General features: G+C 44.3%; 1 protein-coding gene and 1 long non-coding RNA gene across 4 annotated transcripts in view; one reads left to right on the top strand and one right to left on the bottom strand.

Annotated features, from left to right (window-relative positions):
• LACC1 (laccase domain containing 1) overlaps positions 1–17,104 on the bottom strand; it is a 41,499-nt gene that overhangs the window by 6,102 nt on the left and 18,293 nt on the right. For all 3 annotated transcript variants that reach the window (XM_068265230.1, XM_068265231.1, XM_068265232.1), the window contains exons 3-5: positions 12,057–12,238; positions 11,099–11,264; positions 6,097–6,322 (exon numbers count right to left, since the gene is read on the bottom strand). In XM_068265230.1, the coding sequence (XP_068121331.1) occupies positions 6,097–6,322; positions 11,099–11,264; positions 12,057–12,238 (574 nt within the window). The remainder of the gene's footprint in view (positions 1–6,096; positions 6,323–11,098; positions 11,265–12,056; positions 12,239–17,104) is intronic.
• Positions 9,371–12,322, top strand: LOC137544149 (uncharacterized). Its single transcript, XR_011025738.1, has 2 exons — positions 9,371–9,485; positions 12,073–12,322. It is a non-coding gene; the product is annotated as an uncharacterized lncRNA (long non-coding RNA).

Consider the following 17,104-nt stretch of genomic DNA (forward strand, 5'->3'; position numbering starts at 1 on the left):
CCTCTATGTTGCTATAGCAGCCCTCTATGCTGCTACAGCAACATAGAGGGAGCTATTGTGGCTGGGAAAGCAAAGAATCACTCGCGCTCCCAGCCTGTCGGGTCCTGACGGCGAAACCGGAAGTAGTCGCCGGCGGGTCCAGGAGGATCGGAGCGAGGCTGCGAGGGCACCGGACAGCTGCAGGAGGCTGAGGGAAGCCCCAGGTGAGTAAAACTATTTTTTTTGATTTGGCTTAAGGTTCACTTTAACCACTTAAGCCTAACTGGACGAAAATTTTCGTCCAGTTAGGCTGCGCGCACTCCCGCGGGTCGCGCGCTCCCGCGCCCCCCCCCCCCCCCCCCCGTGCACGCCCCCCGCTGCTGGCCACTAGCCCACCGATCAGTGAAAGGGATTATAAACCCCTTTCGTTGATCGGACCTCCCCCCCCCCCCCCCCCGGAGAAAAGCCGACAGCGTCTCTTCAGACGCTGCGGCTTTTCTGAGCTCTGGTCTCCTTTCTTCTGCCTGGGAGCGAGATCGATCGCTCCCAGGACTTTTTGATTGTGGCCATCTTGTGGCCAAATAGCTAACTACACCAAAAACACTTAACACTGAAAAAAATACATTTACAAACATTTACAATTCCCTGTTTACCTCCCACACCAAAAAAATACCCACATACAAGTTTAAATAAAAAAAAAAAATACAATAATTAAAAAAAAAAAAAAAAAAAACATAAATAGTTACCTAAGGGTCTGAACTTTTTAAATATGCATGTCAAAGGAGTATATCAATATGATTTAATAAATTATGGGCTTCTAAATAGTGATGGACGCAAATTGAAAAAAATGCACCTTTATTTCCAAATAAAATATTGTCGCCATACATTGTGATAGGGACATAATTGTAACGGTGTAATACCCGAGGCATATGGGCAAATACAATACGTGAGTTTTAATTATGGAGGCATGTATTATTTTAAAACTATAATGGCTGAAAACTGAGAAATAATGAATTTTTTCCGGTTTTTTTATTCTTCCTGTTAAAATGCATTTACAGTAAAGTGGCTCTTAGCAAAATGTACCACCCACAGAAAGCCTAATTGGTGGCGGAAAAAAACAAGATATAGATCAATTCATTGTGATGAGTACTGATAAAGTTATTGGCAAATGAATGGGAGGTGAAAGTTGCTCGGATGTAAAAAAATTTCAACCCTTCGGGCTTAAGTGGTTAAAGCAAACCTGTGAGGTTTGCAATGTAGTATTTTTGATGCTTACCTTGAGAGGGGGAAGCCTCTGGATTCTAAAGAGGCTTTCACTGACCTCCTCAGCCAGGCCGATCCGGTCACAAGACCCAATGAAGCGTGGCCGCAGCACAATAGTATGGACCCGCTTGAGCTAAGGTGTCAAAAGCCCAGCCCGATCCTTGCTACTGCGCAGGTGCAGATAACTAGTGCATTGCGTATAGAATGGACCCATTGGGGCTCAGTTTTTTGGCAGGTCTGTACTAATGTGCATGCGCAAGCTGTAGACAAGCATCTATAAGCCTCTTTTTTAAGTGTTCCAGCACTAGAACGGGCCTGGGGAGGAGGTCGAGGGAAGCCTTAAGGGGCCCATACACCTAACGATTTTCCCGCCGATATACAGTAGATTCGATCACTGTGCTCGAATCTGCTGTGAAATCATCGCACAAACGCTGACAGAACGATTGATTTCCGTCCGAAATCAATCGTTCCCGTTGATTCCCGTCGATCCGTCCAGGCGGAAAATTTTACTCGATCGCGGGTCGGGAGTGCGTCGATAGCGGCGTTCGAATGCCCGACGACCGACGCAATACAGCGGAGATACATTACCTGTTCAGGCCAGCGCGACTCCCCCGGTCTCCGCTGTCTTCTTCTCTGCTCCGGGCTCCAGGGCTGCAGCTTCACTGAACTTCCTGTTCCGGTAAGAAGTTTAAACAGTAGAGCGCCCTCTACTGTTTAAACTTCCCCTGGACAGGAAGTTCAGTGAAGCCAGCCGGACCGGAGACCAGCACGGAGAAGAAGACAGTGGAGACCGGGGAGTCGCGCCGGCCAGATCAGGTAATGTATAGCTGGCGGGCAGGCGGCGGCAGCTCCACAGATTGTGATCGGTTTCATGCTGAAATCGATTCACAATCTGTTTGCAGTAAAGGCAGCCATATGATCCCTCTCTGATCAGATTGGATCAGAGAGGGATCTATCTGTTGGTCGAATCTGATGGCAAATCGACCAGTGTATGGCTACCTTTAGGAGGAGGAAGCCTCTGGATCCTAATGAGGCTTTCAAAGTCCTCCTCAGCCAGCTGGATCCAGCGATGAGACCCCTGAACACCACAGGCGCAGTAGTGTCTCTCCACTTGTGCTCCGGCAGAAGTCAGGTCTGCTCTACTGCACAGGCGCAGACAACTCGCACCTGCGCAGTAAAGTGGACCCGATCAAGCTCGGTTATTTATGCTGGAGCACTTCAGAAAGCCGCTACTGGGCCTACTTGAAAAGCCCTTGTCAGTGGAATCTTCGGGGGTCCCAGCGCTAGATCCCCTCTAGTGAGGAGAACGGGGAAGCCTCTTTAGGATCCGGAGGCTTCCCTTTCCTGAGGTATGTACCCCTAGAGGCACTTTTCTCACTGCAGGTACACTTTAACCACTTGCCGACCGCGCACTCATAACGTGCGTCGGCAAAGTGGTAGCTGCAGGACCAGCGACGCAGTATTGCGTCGCCAGCTGCAGGCTAATTAATCAGGAAGCAGCCGCTCGCGCGAGCGGCTGCTTCCTGTCAATTCACGGCGGGGGGCTCCGTGAATAGCCTGCGGGCCGCCGATGGCGGCTCGCAGGCTAAATGTAAACACAAGCGGAAATAATCCGCTTTGTTTACATTGTACGGCGCTGCTGCGCAGCAGCGCCGTAAGGCAGATCGGCGATCCCCGGCCAATCAGCGGCCGGGGATCGCCGCCATGTGACAGGGGACGTCCTGTCACTGGCTGCACAGGACGGATAGCGTCCTGTGCAGCCCCGATCACCGGGGATGACAGGTAGGAGAGGGAGGGGGGGAATTTCGCCGCGGAGGGGGGCTTTGAGGTGCCCCCCCCGCAACATGCCAGCCAAGAGGAGCGATCAGACCCCCCCTGCACACCATCCCCATAGGGGGGAAAAAAGGGGGGCGATCTGATCGCTCTGCGTGCTGCCTGATCTGTGCTGGGGGCTGCAGAGCCCACCCAGCACAGATCACAGAATACTGCGCTGGTCCTTAAGGGGGGGTAAAGGGTGGGTTCTCAAGTGGTTAAAGTGACTCTGTAACAAAAATTACGTTTTTTCTACCGTCCTACAAGTTCCTAAACCTATTCTAATCTGTTCTGGCTCACTGCAGCACTTTGTACTATCATGGTCTCTGTAATAAATCAATGTATCTTTCCCCTGTCAGACTTGTCGGCCTGTGTCTGGAAGGCTGCCAACTCTTCCGTGCTGGTCTGTTCCTCTATGCACACTCCAGTGTGTGTTTTATTTACATAAGCCAGCAGCTTCTCTGCTATCTTATCAGTGATAGAAGAGGGCTGGATAAAAATCCTCCTCTGTTAGGCTGTGAAAGTAGCTGGCTGACACATACTGAGGAATTACAAACACAGGCACATGCAGAGCTGTCTGCAGGAAGCCTGTAATGTTCAGTGCATGAGAGAAGAAGGGGACAGAAGGTAAACACACAAATGATCTTTTGAGATTCAAAAGGAAAGCTGTATACAGCCTTCTTGTGTATGGATGTATTTTCTATGTGTGGACATACTGTACATCAATCTACTTCCTGTTCTGGTGGCCATTTTGTTTGTTTATAAACAAACTTTTTAAAACTGTTTTTGACTACTTTTAATGCGGCGGTGAGCGGAGAAATTGTGTCAGAGGGTAATAGGAGATGTCCCCTAACACATGGGTCCCCAACCTGGGGGCCGTGGCCCCCTGGGGGTCCTTGGGCAGATTTCTGGGGGGCCGCGGCTTCTCCCTCTCCCCCCGCGGCCGATGCTCCTGTTACCTTATGAGCGGGCGGCCGCTTCCTTCCTTATATTCCTTCAGCCGCGGCTCTCCTCTTCGCAGCATGTCGTATTACAGCAGCGCTTCCTGCACGGCTGCTGTAAGGAGCCAAGGGAGCAGGGACAGCTGTTCCCATAGTAACGGTGATGCGTATCGCCGCTACAGGAAGCCGCTACCTCACCTCCTCCCCTCCTTACAGCAGCCGCGCAGGAAGCGCTGCTGTAATACGACATGCTGCGAAGAGGAGAGCCGAGGCTGGAGGAATAGAAAGAAGGAAGCAGACGCCCGCTCATAAGGTAACAGGAGCGGCGGCCGCAGGGGGGAGAGGGCACCTCTGCTAGCTACACTGGGGCAGCTATACTGGGGTAACTACTGGGCTAACTGTACTGGCTACACTGGGCTAACTGTACTAGGTATACTGGGATAACTATACTTGCTACACTGGGCTAACTGTACTTGCTATACTAGGCTAACTGTACTTGCTATACTGGGCTAACTATACTTGCTACACTGGGCTAACTGTACTAGGTATACTGGGCTAACTGTACTTGCTATACTGGGCTAACTGTACTTGCTATACTGGGCTAACTGTACTTGCTATACTGGGCTAACTGTACTTGCTATACTGGGCTAACTGTACTTGCTATACTGTGGCAACTGTACTTGCTATACTGTGGCAACTGTACTTGCTATACTGTGGCAACTGTACTTGCTATACTGTGGCAACTGTACTTGCTATACTGTGGCAACTGTACTTGCTATACTGTGGCAACTGTACTTGCTAAACTGTGGCAACTGTACTTGCTATACTGTGGCAACTGTACTTGCTATACTGTGGCAACTGTACTTGCTATACTGTGGCAACTGTACTTGCTATACTGTGGCAACTGTACTTGCTATACTGTGGCAACTGTACTAGCTATACTGTGGTAACTGTACTAGCTATACTGTGGTAACTGTACTAGCTATACTGTGGTAACTGTACTAGCTATACTGTGGTAACTGTACTAGCTATACTGTGGTAACTGTACTAGCTATACTGTGGTAACTGTACTAGCTATACTGTGGCAACTGTACTTGCTATACTGTGGCAACTGTACTTGCTATACTGTGGTAACTGTACTAGCTATACTGTGGTAACTGTACTAGCTATACTGTGGCAACTGTACTAGCTATACTGTGGCAACTGTACTAGCTATACTGTGGCAACTGTACTAGCTATACTGTGGCAACTGTACTAGCTATACTGTGGCAACTGTACTAGCTATACTGTGGCAACTGTACTAGCTATACTGTGGCAACTGTACAAGCTATACTGTGGCAACTGTACTAGTTATACTGTGGCAACTGTACTAGCTATACTGTGGCAACTGTACTAGCTATACTGTGGCAACTGTACTTGCTATACTGTGGCAACTGTACTTGCTATACTGTGGCAACTGTACTTGCTATACTGTGGCAACTGTACTTGCTATACTGTGGCAACTGTACTTGCTATACTGTGGCAACTGTACTTGCTATACTGTGGCAACTGTACTTTCTATACTGTGGCAACTGTACTAGCTATACTGTGGCAACTGTACTAGCTATACTGTGGTAACTGTACTTGCTATACTGTGGTAACTGTACTTGCTATACTGTGGTAACTGTACTTGCTATACTGTGGTAACTGTACTTGCTATACTGGGTTAACTGTACTAACTATACTGGGGTAACTATACTAACTATATTGGGGTAACTATACTACCTAACTAACTATACTGAGGCAACTATAGTCCTTATACAGGGGCAACTGTGTTAGCTACCTATACTGGGGGCAAATATACCTAGATACCTACTTACCTATATACTACATTCAAAATCAGGGAAAAGAGGGGGGGGGGCTGCCGCCGCCACTAACCACGCCCCCTCCCCCCGGGGGGCCCCAGAGAAAAGTTTGGTCGGGATAGTGGGCCCCGGGCTTAAAAAGGTTGGGGACCCCTGCCCTAACACACTGGTATGTTTACTTTTGTGCGATTTTAACAATACAGATTCTCTTTAAGTGTGAAAGCTAGTGGAGAGGAAAACACAGTAAAAAGTCTTACCGAGTTGCTCTACGGATATCAACAAGTGGCTTTGGGGATTCAATTTGCTGAGCACACTGTGGATCAATATCATAAAAGGCTTTAGCGTCCTGCTGATCGAGGGTAAAGCAGCATGGTCCCACTGATGGCCCCAGTACAACCTTGATGTCCTTCTTGTCACAGCCGTACTCTGAGCTCATTGCGCTTACTGTGGCCATTGACACTCCTAGCAACGTTCCTTTCCAGCCTGAGAACAAAAAACAATCCCCGTTATAAGTGCTGGAAATTTGTGAAGAGCACAAATAAATTAACACAAAAAATTCTTGAACTGTTTTAGCTAGTCAGGTAGGTACTGAAGGCATAAGAAATCCAGCCATATGGGGGAAAAAATCGTGTCTTAAATATTCTGGAAAGTTCTTTATTTTGTTTTTGCAGTGACATTATTCAGACACAAGGTTTGTTTATGCTGCAGTAGCAGCAGACAGTTTCCTACGAAAGTGTTGACTTGTGAATTGCTGCTCAGTCAGTATGACTTGGATAAACTACATAGTAGATCTCTGAAGCTCTTCAGCGCCCCCTGTTGTCTTACAATCTCAACATGCCAGATTAGAAAAACAATCCTCAGTACACAAGAAACCGTTTTTAAACGTTCAACACAGACAGCTCCTTTCAGCTCCATTTATAGAGAATGAACAATCCTGGAATTTACTGTAGTGCCTAGGGGAATATGAAAAGATTTCAGTTATGTCTTAAGGTGGCCATACACTACTCGACTTGGCGGATTATCAACCATCCAATTTGATAATTATTATCGAATCGGATGAAAATCGTGTCACCAAGAGCACGCCCGATTGACAATGCGACCAATTTTAGGCCCAAAATTTGTTGCATGTGTCGATTGGACATGCTGCAAGATATTGGGCCATCGTGGTCGATCGGGTGCGCATCAGTAACGCCGAGCGATATCGAGTTGAGCAACGGACGCACAGCGTAGGGTGTCCGATTCCCTTTCTCTTGGTCGAGTCTGCCCACTATCTCTAGATGTATGGCTACCTTTATAATATAAACCAGCCAAATTTAGCATGGAATATTGTTGTTTTAAGACTACATTCACAGTGGGTCGTTGCGGTGTGATGTAATGGAGGCAACTTAACACACAGCAGGGACAAACCCAGGATTTCCAAGGGGGGGGTTCCAGAAAGTTCTCCATCAACCACGCACAATACAGTATAATAATATGATAGGACATCATGCTGGGTACACATAATGCAATTTCCTGTCCAACTGACAGGATCTAACAATTATTTCCTAAATGTCCGATCTGCTCCCGATTGACAACAGGATCTATCAGGAGCAGTTTAGATACAGATAATAATGAGAACAGCCGACATTGGTAATGAAGGGGAAAGTAAAGTATTCACACAGCAGGACACAGGGCTGTGCTCATACCTGACTCTGTTAGGTTCCCCAGAGCTACTCCATGCTCTGTACACATGCTGCTGCTCCATCCAAAGTCAACTGTAGCAGGGAAAGAATGGGGCAGTGCTGTGAGCTGCAAGATACCTGCAGATATTCTGGTGTCTCAACTCATGCCTGTCCCCAGACACTGCACAGGCCCTGGTCTGAGGGGGGAATCTGGGCAGCTGTAATACCCCCCTGTGTTTGCCTATGCACAGTAATGTACTGCAATTGTAAGTCTATGTGATGGTCAGAGTGCATCCAGTGCAGTGCGATTCATTGAACTCTGGTATTCTAACACATTGCATGCAGTGCGTTACAGCATAACGTATGTGTTAACAGTGGAAGTGAAATCTACTTTTCATTGACTGTATGTGACGCAGCACACATATAATGTGTGATGTCACCTTTCCCCTCCGCTGCGATCTTGTTATTACAGGAAACGCAGTTCCCCACTGTAAACTAAATTTTATGTATAATTATGAATTGGTATAACAACAACAACAAAACATTAGTAAAGCGCTTTCTCCCATACGACTCAAAGCATATACAATCAATTTTCATGTAAAGACTAATAAACCTTCTTTTTCAAGACAAATTATTTGTGTAATTATTGTACAATATTTAAACTTTTTCCTTTTAAAATCATTGAGACCCTTAATCTATACTGGTTAGTACATTTAAATATTTCCAGTGGAATACTGCTTTTGTACTTTTGTATCTTTAAAGGAGTACTGTAACCCAAAAAAGAAAAAAAGAGTTTAACTTATCTGGGTATTCTATCGGAATGCCCTTCACCCCCACCCCACGACATCGCCCTGTGCCTGCGCCGGGACAAAACGATCCTCCGGTCTCCTGCCCTGGCTCACTTCCGATATTTGCAACTTTAAAGGGTTAACTGAGTCGGATACGGATGTTTCCTTTTAAACAATACCAGTTGCTTGTCAGTCCTTCTGATCTCTTTGACTGCAGTAGTGGCTGAATCACACACCTGAAACAAGCATGCAGCTAATCCAGTCAGACTTCAGTCAGAGCACCTGATCTGCATGCTTGTGGCTGTGGCAACTGGTATTATTTGAAAAAGGAAAAAATCCATATCCTTCTCAGTTTAGGTTCACTTTAATGTCACAAGCTACTGCGCATGCGGGGCCCTGGCCCCCGCATGCCCTTGTTCCCGCTGACGTCACCGGGAGCTTCCTGCGCAGGTGCAGTACGCATACTGCGCCTGCGCAGGAAGCTCCAAGTGACTTCAACGTGAACGAGGACGCGTGTGGCCAGGGCCGAGCAGGCGCAGTGGCTTGTAACATTAAAGTCGCAAACATCGGAAGTGAGCCACGGCAGAGGACTGTAGGATCGCTTTGTCCCGGCGCGGGCACAGGATGTCTGCAGGGGGCCGGTAGAAGCCCCAGGTAAGTTAAACTCTTTTTATGGCTCTGAACATGCCCAGTGTGTATGCTTTTGTGTACAGCCATGAGCACTACCGGACAAGAGAATTGGTCAAGCAATTGAATATTAAAGGACCTCTGTCACAAAAATCTTAACATTTAAAATATATGTAAACATATACAATTAAGAAATACGTTTCTTCCAGAGTAAAATAAGCCATAAATTACTTTTCTCCTATGTTGCTGTCACTTACAGTAGGTAGTAGAAATTTGACAGAACTGACGGGTTTTGGAATAGTCCATCTCGTCATGGAGGGTTCACAGGGATTTCTTTATTTTCAAAATGCAAATATTTATACAAAGAGTCTTTTTTTTGAGCAGTTGGACGGAGCAACTGCCATTCACTAAAAATGGCAGTTGCTCCGTCCAACTGCTCAAAAAAAGCATCTTTGTATAAATATTTTTCAGGGAGTGTCTTTATAAAGAATAAAAGACATGATGAGAATCCCCTACAGAAAGATGGACTAGCCCAAATGTGTTGGTAATGTCAGATTTCTACTACTTACTGTAAGTGACAGCAACATAGGAGAGAAGTAATTTATTGCTCATTTTACTCAGGAAGAAACGTACTTCTTAGTTGTATGTGTTTTAAATTTTAAGATTTTCACGACAGTTCATCTTTACAGTGGCGTAGCTAAGGATCTGTGGGCCCCAAAGCAAGTTTTACAATTGGGCCCCCAAACACTCTATACATAACAATTGATACTGCGCCCCAAAACCTGCCAATGGCAACTACATTGTCAGAGGTGCAAGAAGGTGACGGGGAATGGTTTGTTGATGATTACCACTATTCAAAGTATCTAAAAAAGTCATTATTATGAGCACAGGACCAATAGGGGGCTAATATTGTAGTTGAGGGTGGGCCCTTCGGGGCCCCTCTGGCCCAAGGGCCCTGAGGTGGTCGCAACCTCTGCAACCCCTATTGCTACGCCGCAGTCTTTAAAGTCGTGTAGAATGGGGAATGAGAGGGACCCTAAAAGTAACAAGCGGCAGTAAAACGTTTTACACCAAGGGCTTAATCCCACAGACTTAATTTTAGAGTTTTAATTCAGTTCAGATACCCTTTAAAGGGAACCAGAGATGAACGTTTTACACAAAATAAACATATCAGTCGATAGCTTGTAAAGAATAAATGCTCTACCTGATAATTTCACCACTCTGGTGTGCCTTTTTGAGTGTTTTTATCCACTATTGCTCTAGGAAAAATCCATTATGGCCGCCGGCTCATATCCCTTCTGCTTCCGGGTTATAAGCTGTTCTGGATGTGCTTTCTAGGCTCTATGAAACTATAGACAAGCAAGGCTGCTGCTGCAGCCTTTCATCTGTGTGCTTTCAACTTTATGATTCTGAAATGCTGTGTGGCTGCCTGTAGGAAGTGTCTCTCATAGGAATGAAACTGCACAGATAATAATGATGACTGCACAGTGCACACAGATCACACCAGCCACACTTGTCTGTTGTTTCAGAGCTTCTTTCTCAGCACAAGCAGCCCCTCCATGTCATCAGAGCTCTGAGTATGCAAAGCAGGAAAGCTGTGCCAGGAGGGGGCTGGCTTGAAAAGACATCACAGAAGACTATCTCAGCTATAATGATTCCAGGTCAAACCTAGACTGACTGCTAAGTCAGGGATTCTTCTCAGAGCTGATAACAGGCAGATTGAGCAGAGAAAAATTAAACTAAAAGCAGGGTAGGTGTTTACTGTCATGTTCCCACTGATATATGTAGTAAAATACATGAGGGTGCTTTGTCTCTGGTTCTCTTTAAGCCTCCCCAAAAATTTTAATAAAATTGTCAGTAGAGATGGACAATGGGATTCAAATAATTCTTTCTTCCATGCAAAATTTCAAGCAAATTGTTTGCAGCTTCCTAGTCGGCCAATTAAAAATGTCAGGAAGTGCCTAACTCCAAGATGCATACGATTTGCATAAAATGTGTGTGCAAGCTGTAATTAATTGCATCTCAATGACTATTTCTAATTGTGGCCTATATGCTACCATAATGCCATGCGTATGATGTAATGTACTGAGCTACCTCTATGGTTACTTTCAATTATATCAACGATACCAGATAAGTTATTCAGAGTGACAAATCAATAGCTAGCTACAATCCAGCAATATTACCTGAGTGAGCTGCCCCACAGACTTTCTTCACTGGGTCGCAGAACAGGATTGGGATGCAGTCTGCACCAGGAGCAGCTATGGTTACTCCTTTCTGATTGGTGACTATTCCATCATATCTGTCAGGTTCTGTTTTCCCAAGTATCTTAACAACTTCAGCATGGTCAACCTAGAAAATAGTACATAATACAATCAACTTTTTCTATGTCCTGATATTCTCACTCAGAGTTTGATACCCATGTCATGCATTTATTCTGACCCGCTGTAGGACTTGCACTATATTCTGTGTTCATTAAATGTAGTGGAAAACCTGAACTAAAAAAATCTTGCCTTCACTTCATCTCATCTCCACCATGTTCTATAAATGTCAATGATTTGGGCTAAAGTAAAATTTTCAGACATGAAGAGGCAGGTTTACTGTTCCCTCCTAATGATCTCCCATTCCCTCATTTTCCCTGCCCCATTTACCATGGAAGGATAGGGAGGGGACATCACAGTAAGCCTGCCTCTTCCTGTCTGAGAATTTGACTTTAGCCAAAATCAGTGACATTTATAGAGCATGGTAGAGTTGAGATGAAGCAAAAGAAAGTTTAGTTATTACAGGGACCAAAAAACACGAGAAGAGGAATGGGCAATGCACAGATGTATGTGGATCCAGCGTTAATCTAACTCTGTGCTTAAGACCCCTTTTCCATGCGATTGCCTGGCTGTCCTGCTGATCCTCTGCTTCCAATTTGCTTTTGCATTTTCAAGATGGTGGCCGCCTGAGTCTGATATAGAAATCCACTAATTAGAAATTTTCAGACCTGAACTGACCCTGATACGTACAGTATATGTAACTGCTTGGCCCCCATTGAGACTGGTTCTAGCAACCAAGGGAAGGGCTACTGCAGTTAGAAAAAAATCTATAAGTAAAGTAGATGCAAAATGTTTGCTCTTAATTTTGCTAAAGGATAACTACCTTTATTGGAGCATAGGTCTGTGGATCAAATCCCCCAGCTTCTCCTAGTCGTCGAAAGTTCTCTGCTACAGTTGCTTTTGGATCTCTCCTCTTGGGACTGCAGAAAAGGTTTAACCCACTTAAAGTTGGAATGCAAGTGACACCCCCACATCTTGTTGTGAAGCCGTGCAGAAAGGTCTCTTCTGTAAAGCACAATTGAAGTGACAGCAGTGTAAACAACAGTCAGGATAGAAATGTAGGAATGCTATAAACAGATTGATGCTCCGTTTTGTTGCACATGCAGTCACAGTATTTTATAGATATTCTATAACATTGTACATAGAACAGAAAATAAGCAAAAATAAATAACAAACTGCACTCACATTCCATTATCTAAATATATATGTCAGACTGGCGATGTGCTACCAGGCCAGCATTGCCTACCATGCATATAATTTGGGCACCCAGACACCGTATCTTCAGTGTGCTATTCCACCTGGCGTTATACATTCTACAAAATGTCCACATAGAGATGGAGATGAAGACAGAGATGAGCGTCAGAAAGTACATTTGATCATCCCAGTTCCAAGGCGCATACAAATTGCATTAATTTAAATTTAAGACGGAATCATTAGCATTTCATTGACCATCTATATATCCAAACCTTCCTCAATTCTTCCCTCATCCTAAAACCGATACCACATTGTGACTGTGCATAGACTACATTTTATCCCACGGCTAATCTTAACCAAGATGATTTCCTCGCTGCCATTCCCTACCTAGATGGCACAAACCTTAACTGGTTTGAGACTGCAAGTAGTTAAAACTATGCCGCACTTGTGGCTCCTTAAGCCTGATGCACTGTAGTTGTAATGCCGCCCGATCCTGAACACAGGACGCCAGCTCAGAACTCAGCTGTCTAAAGACAGCTGAGCTCCGTACCTCATTCAGGAGCTGTTTTTATTGGCCCCTAACCTCCTGATCACTGTAAGCCAATCACAGTGATTGGGAAATGAAAAAATGAAAAAAAAAAAGCCTGTGATCCTCTGGACCAGAGGCTTCCATCTGCAATCAGTTACTGTCTGATGCCTATCAGTATACTGCCAAAATGGTACTCAGAATAATTTGATCTGAAGTGTAATGGGGGATAACTATGGCACTACAAATCCACACACATTAGCATTATACCAGTTTGGGACCTGAGGTAGCCCACAATCAGTTCAGGACATGGGCCCAGGTTGACTAGGCCAAGCAATACCAACTGCACAGAACCCAAAGGTGTTGCTAGGATTAAATCAGGCAACCCATGTTACAAGAGCCACTTACAGAATGGTGGTAAGTTACCTCTGAAAGTTGTCATTACCATCAGTGGCGTAGCTAGGAGCTATGGGCCCCCGGTGCAAGTTTTAAATGGGGTCCCCCCCAAGCACTCTATACATAACAATTGATACGGCACACCAAAACCTGCCAGGGATTTCCACAGTGTCAGAGGTGCAAGAAGGGGATGGTAAACAGTTTGCTAATGATTACTACTATTTAAAGCATTTATAGAAGTGATTATTACCTGCACAGGACCAATAGAGAGCTAATATTGTGCTAGAGGGATGGCCCCTCGGGGCCCCTTTTAACCCAAGGGCCCCAATGCGGTCGCTACCTCTTCAATACCTATTGCTACGCCACTGATTACCATTCTTGAAGACTTCTAAATTGCTAGCTGTCTGTCTCACAGCCACACAGTCTTTCTTACATCAATTCTTGTTCTGCAATTCTTGTTCTTGTTCATCAATTCTTGTTCCTGGATATTTGATTTGCTTTTAACACCGGTCATTTTTCAGACCCCTATGATATGATATCACACTTATACTACACATTTCCAAAAACAGCATTGTTTTATATTTAGTGCTTGCTTTTATATTTAGTGCTAGCTTGTAGCTCAGTTGTTTGTGGGTGGGATAAAGGTGTGTTGCATTAAATGGTGTTCACTTCAAGCATCCAGTCTGGTTTGCTTTACAAATTTCCCTACACATCATTAAGGCTCATACACACATCAGACTATAGTCTTTGGAAAATGAAAGATCACAGACCAATCTTACCACCCTTCATGTAGTATGAGAGCCATACTCTACACAGTCTTTTCTATGGAGCTGAACTCCACATCAGAAAAAAATCTTTGCAAGATGCTGCACACACAGGTGCTGTACAGACACAAAAGATCAGTATCTGCAAAAGATCTGTTCCTGCCAAAAATCCATTCCTGCAAATTGCAATGATAGTCTATGAGATCTGCAGATCATCATACACACATGATTTAACTGACATTCATCTGCAGATCAAGCAATCATCCGCAGATCTGAAAATCCATCCTGGTGGATCTGATCTGCAGATGAATGTCAGTTAAATCATGTGTGTATGAGGATCTGCAGAGCTCATAGACTATCATTGCAATCTGCAGGAATGGATTTTTGGCAGGAACAGATCTTTTGCAGATACTGATCTTTTGAGTGTGTGCAGCATGTTTGTGTGCAGCATCTTGCAAAGATTTCTGTCTGATGGGGAGTTCAGCTCCATAGAAAAGACTGTGTAGAGTATGGCTCTCATACTACATGAAGGGTGGTAAGATTGGTCTGTGATCTTTCATTTTCCAAAGACTATAGTCTGATGTGTGTATGAGCCTTTAGACTTGAGCTAAAACCAGGCTCAATTCACTGACTTTAATAATAGTTCTTTGCTTCTGTGAGCTCCGCCACACAGCCACCAGGCAGTGCAGCAGCATTGTTTGTCCAACAAGCCTCTGAGCTCATTCAGTCCATTTATGTAACAGGCAGGAAATCAAAACAAAAAGGCAGAGAAGGACCACAGTAAGCAATTAGACAAAAACATGACCTACTTGTTATGGAGATTTGCATGATCCCATTAAAATAGTTTGTATAAGTACTTCATTCATATTTTATAAAAGCAATAGCATACCCAAAAGGAACAAGTATGCGGAGCAGGATTGTGAAAGGAAATAATGGAAACCTGCAACTCAAAGTACTTAAACCACAAGTTCAGAATTTCAGCATCACCTCCACCATTCTCAGCCTCAGGCAAACAAATTGTGAATTCCACATTTTGTTCATAAATGCCCTGTGGGTAAAACTACCAAAAGCAATACACTTCAAGCAAAGAAACAAACAAACAACATAAAAAAGATAAAGAATAGGAAAGGCCACTGATCATTGTACTCAGTTACTATGTAATGTTATGTTCTCTATCGGTGTGGGTTTCCTCCGGGCATTCTGCATACCCCCAATTTTTTGAGATAAGAAAGAGGGACACTTTAAGACACACCCCTGCCCCACCTCTAATCCCACATCCCAATGACAGATAAATTAATTTCTCCCCTAGGCCATGATGGATTAGATGGATATATGACTATGGTAGGGATTAGACTGCAAGCCCCTCTGAGGGACAGTGACAAGAATACTGTATATACATTGTAAAAACACTGCAGAAGATGTCTGCACTATATAAATAATAAATAATATCTGTGCAGTTATGCAGAAGAAAACAGGAGTGTGAGCTGAAAATCATTTACAGCTTAATGGCACCATCTACTGGACAAATGCAAAAATACAGTCTCCGTTTATGGTGGTACTAAAAATGATAGTGTGCAAGAATGTATAGCAATCAACATGCAAATGAAAGTGTTAATGTACTTATACTTAAGCGTGATTAAAATAACTTCAAATGAGGCCCAGATCTATTATGCCATGTATTTGCATTATTTATTTTACTCTATATTTACAACCCCATTTCCAAAGAAGTTGGATTACTATGCAAAATGTAACTAAAACAGAATGCTTATGAAGTGCTTTGAAACTGTCCCCACTGGATTTAGAGCAGGGGTCCCCAAACGTTTTGGGTCGAGGGCCAGGTCAACATACTTCAGACTGCTGGGGGGCCGGAGTATACATACAATGATAAAAATAAACAACAAGTGTCAGCGCCAAGGCAGAAGGCGACCGCAGCCGAGAAGAACAATGTCCAAAAGTCCACACAAGCAATGAATATATAAAGTCAGCGCAGGTCTATAGTAATACAGCTTTCATCATTTTTTGGTATACAGGATCTTCGAACAAAAGGGTAAAGAAGCAAGGCTTACCAGATTCCAACAACCCACATTATAAGGTTGTAAACGAGTTTGATAGGTGGTCCGCAGAACTTTCAAATGCTGTCGTTTCACCAGCGATGTTGCACACTACAGATTCCTCCGGAATATAGTAGATATCCTGAGATCGCAGAGACTCACCAAAGGGGAGTCCAGTAGGATAGTGACATGAAAGAGATGTACGGCACATCTAAGTGTAAACCGTCTTTATTACATAACAAGTAAAACAATTAAAAACAAGGATAAAGGAAAAATCCTTTATCCTTGTTTTTAATTGTTTTACTTGTTATGTAATAAAGACGGTTTACACTTAGATGTGCCGTACATCTCTTTCATGTCACTATCCTACTGGACTCCCCTTTGGTGAGTCTCTGCGATCTCAGGATATCTACTATATTCCGGAGGAATCTGTAGTGTGCAACATCGCTGGTGAAACGACAGCATTTGAAAGTTCTGCGGACCACCTATCAAACTCGTTTACAACCTTATAATGTGGGTTGTTGGAATCTGGTAAGCCTTGCTTCTTTACCCTTTTGTTCGAAGATCCTGTATACCAAAAAATGATGAAAGCTGTATTACTATAGACCTGCGCTGACTTTATATATACATACAATGATGTAGATGTTTTTGTGCACCAGACAGTGAAGCATACCCAGGTGACAACCTGCAGTCCAGTTGGACAGCAGTGTCACCTGATGTGGAATTTGGGTGGAAACCAGCGAATTACTGCTTTCTTGCTTCCATGTGAATGGGTGGTGCCAGTACTGCAATTCTATATGTGGATCACCAATATTTAAAGTAATACGTTTTGAGGTTGGGGGGGGGGGGGGGGGGGAGGCGGTAAAAAAAGCCTCAGGGGACCCACGACCTTAGTTTGAGGACCACTGATTTAGAGGGTTAAATTGACTTAACTCAATTG

Source organism: Hyperolius riggenbachi, chromosome 2 (assembly GCF_040937935.1).
Source record: "Hyperolius riggenbachi isolate aHypRig1 chromosome 2, aHypRig1.pri, whole genome shotgun sequence".
NCBI classification, from domain to species: domain Eukaryota; kingdom Metazoa; phylum Chordata; class Amphibia; order Anura; family Hyperoliidae; genus Hyperolius; species Hyperolius riggenbachi.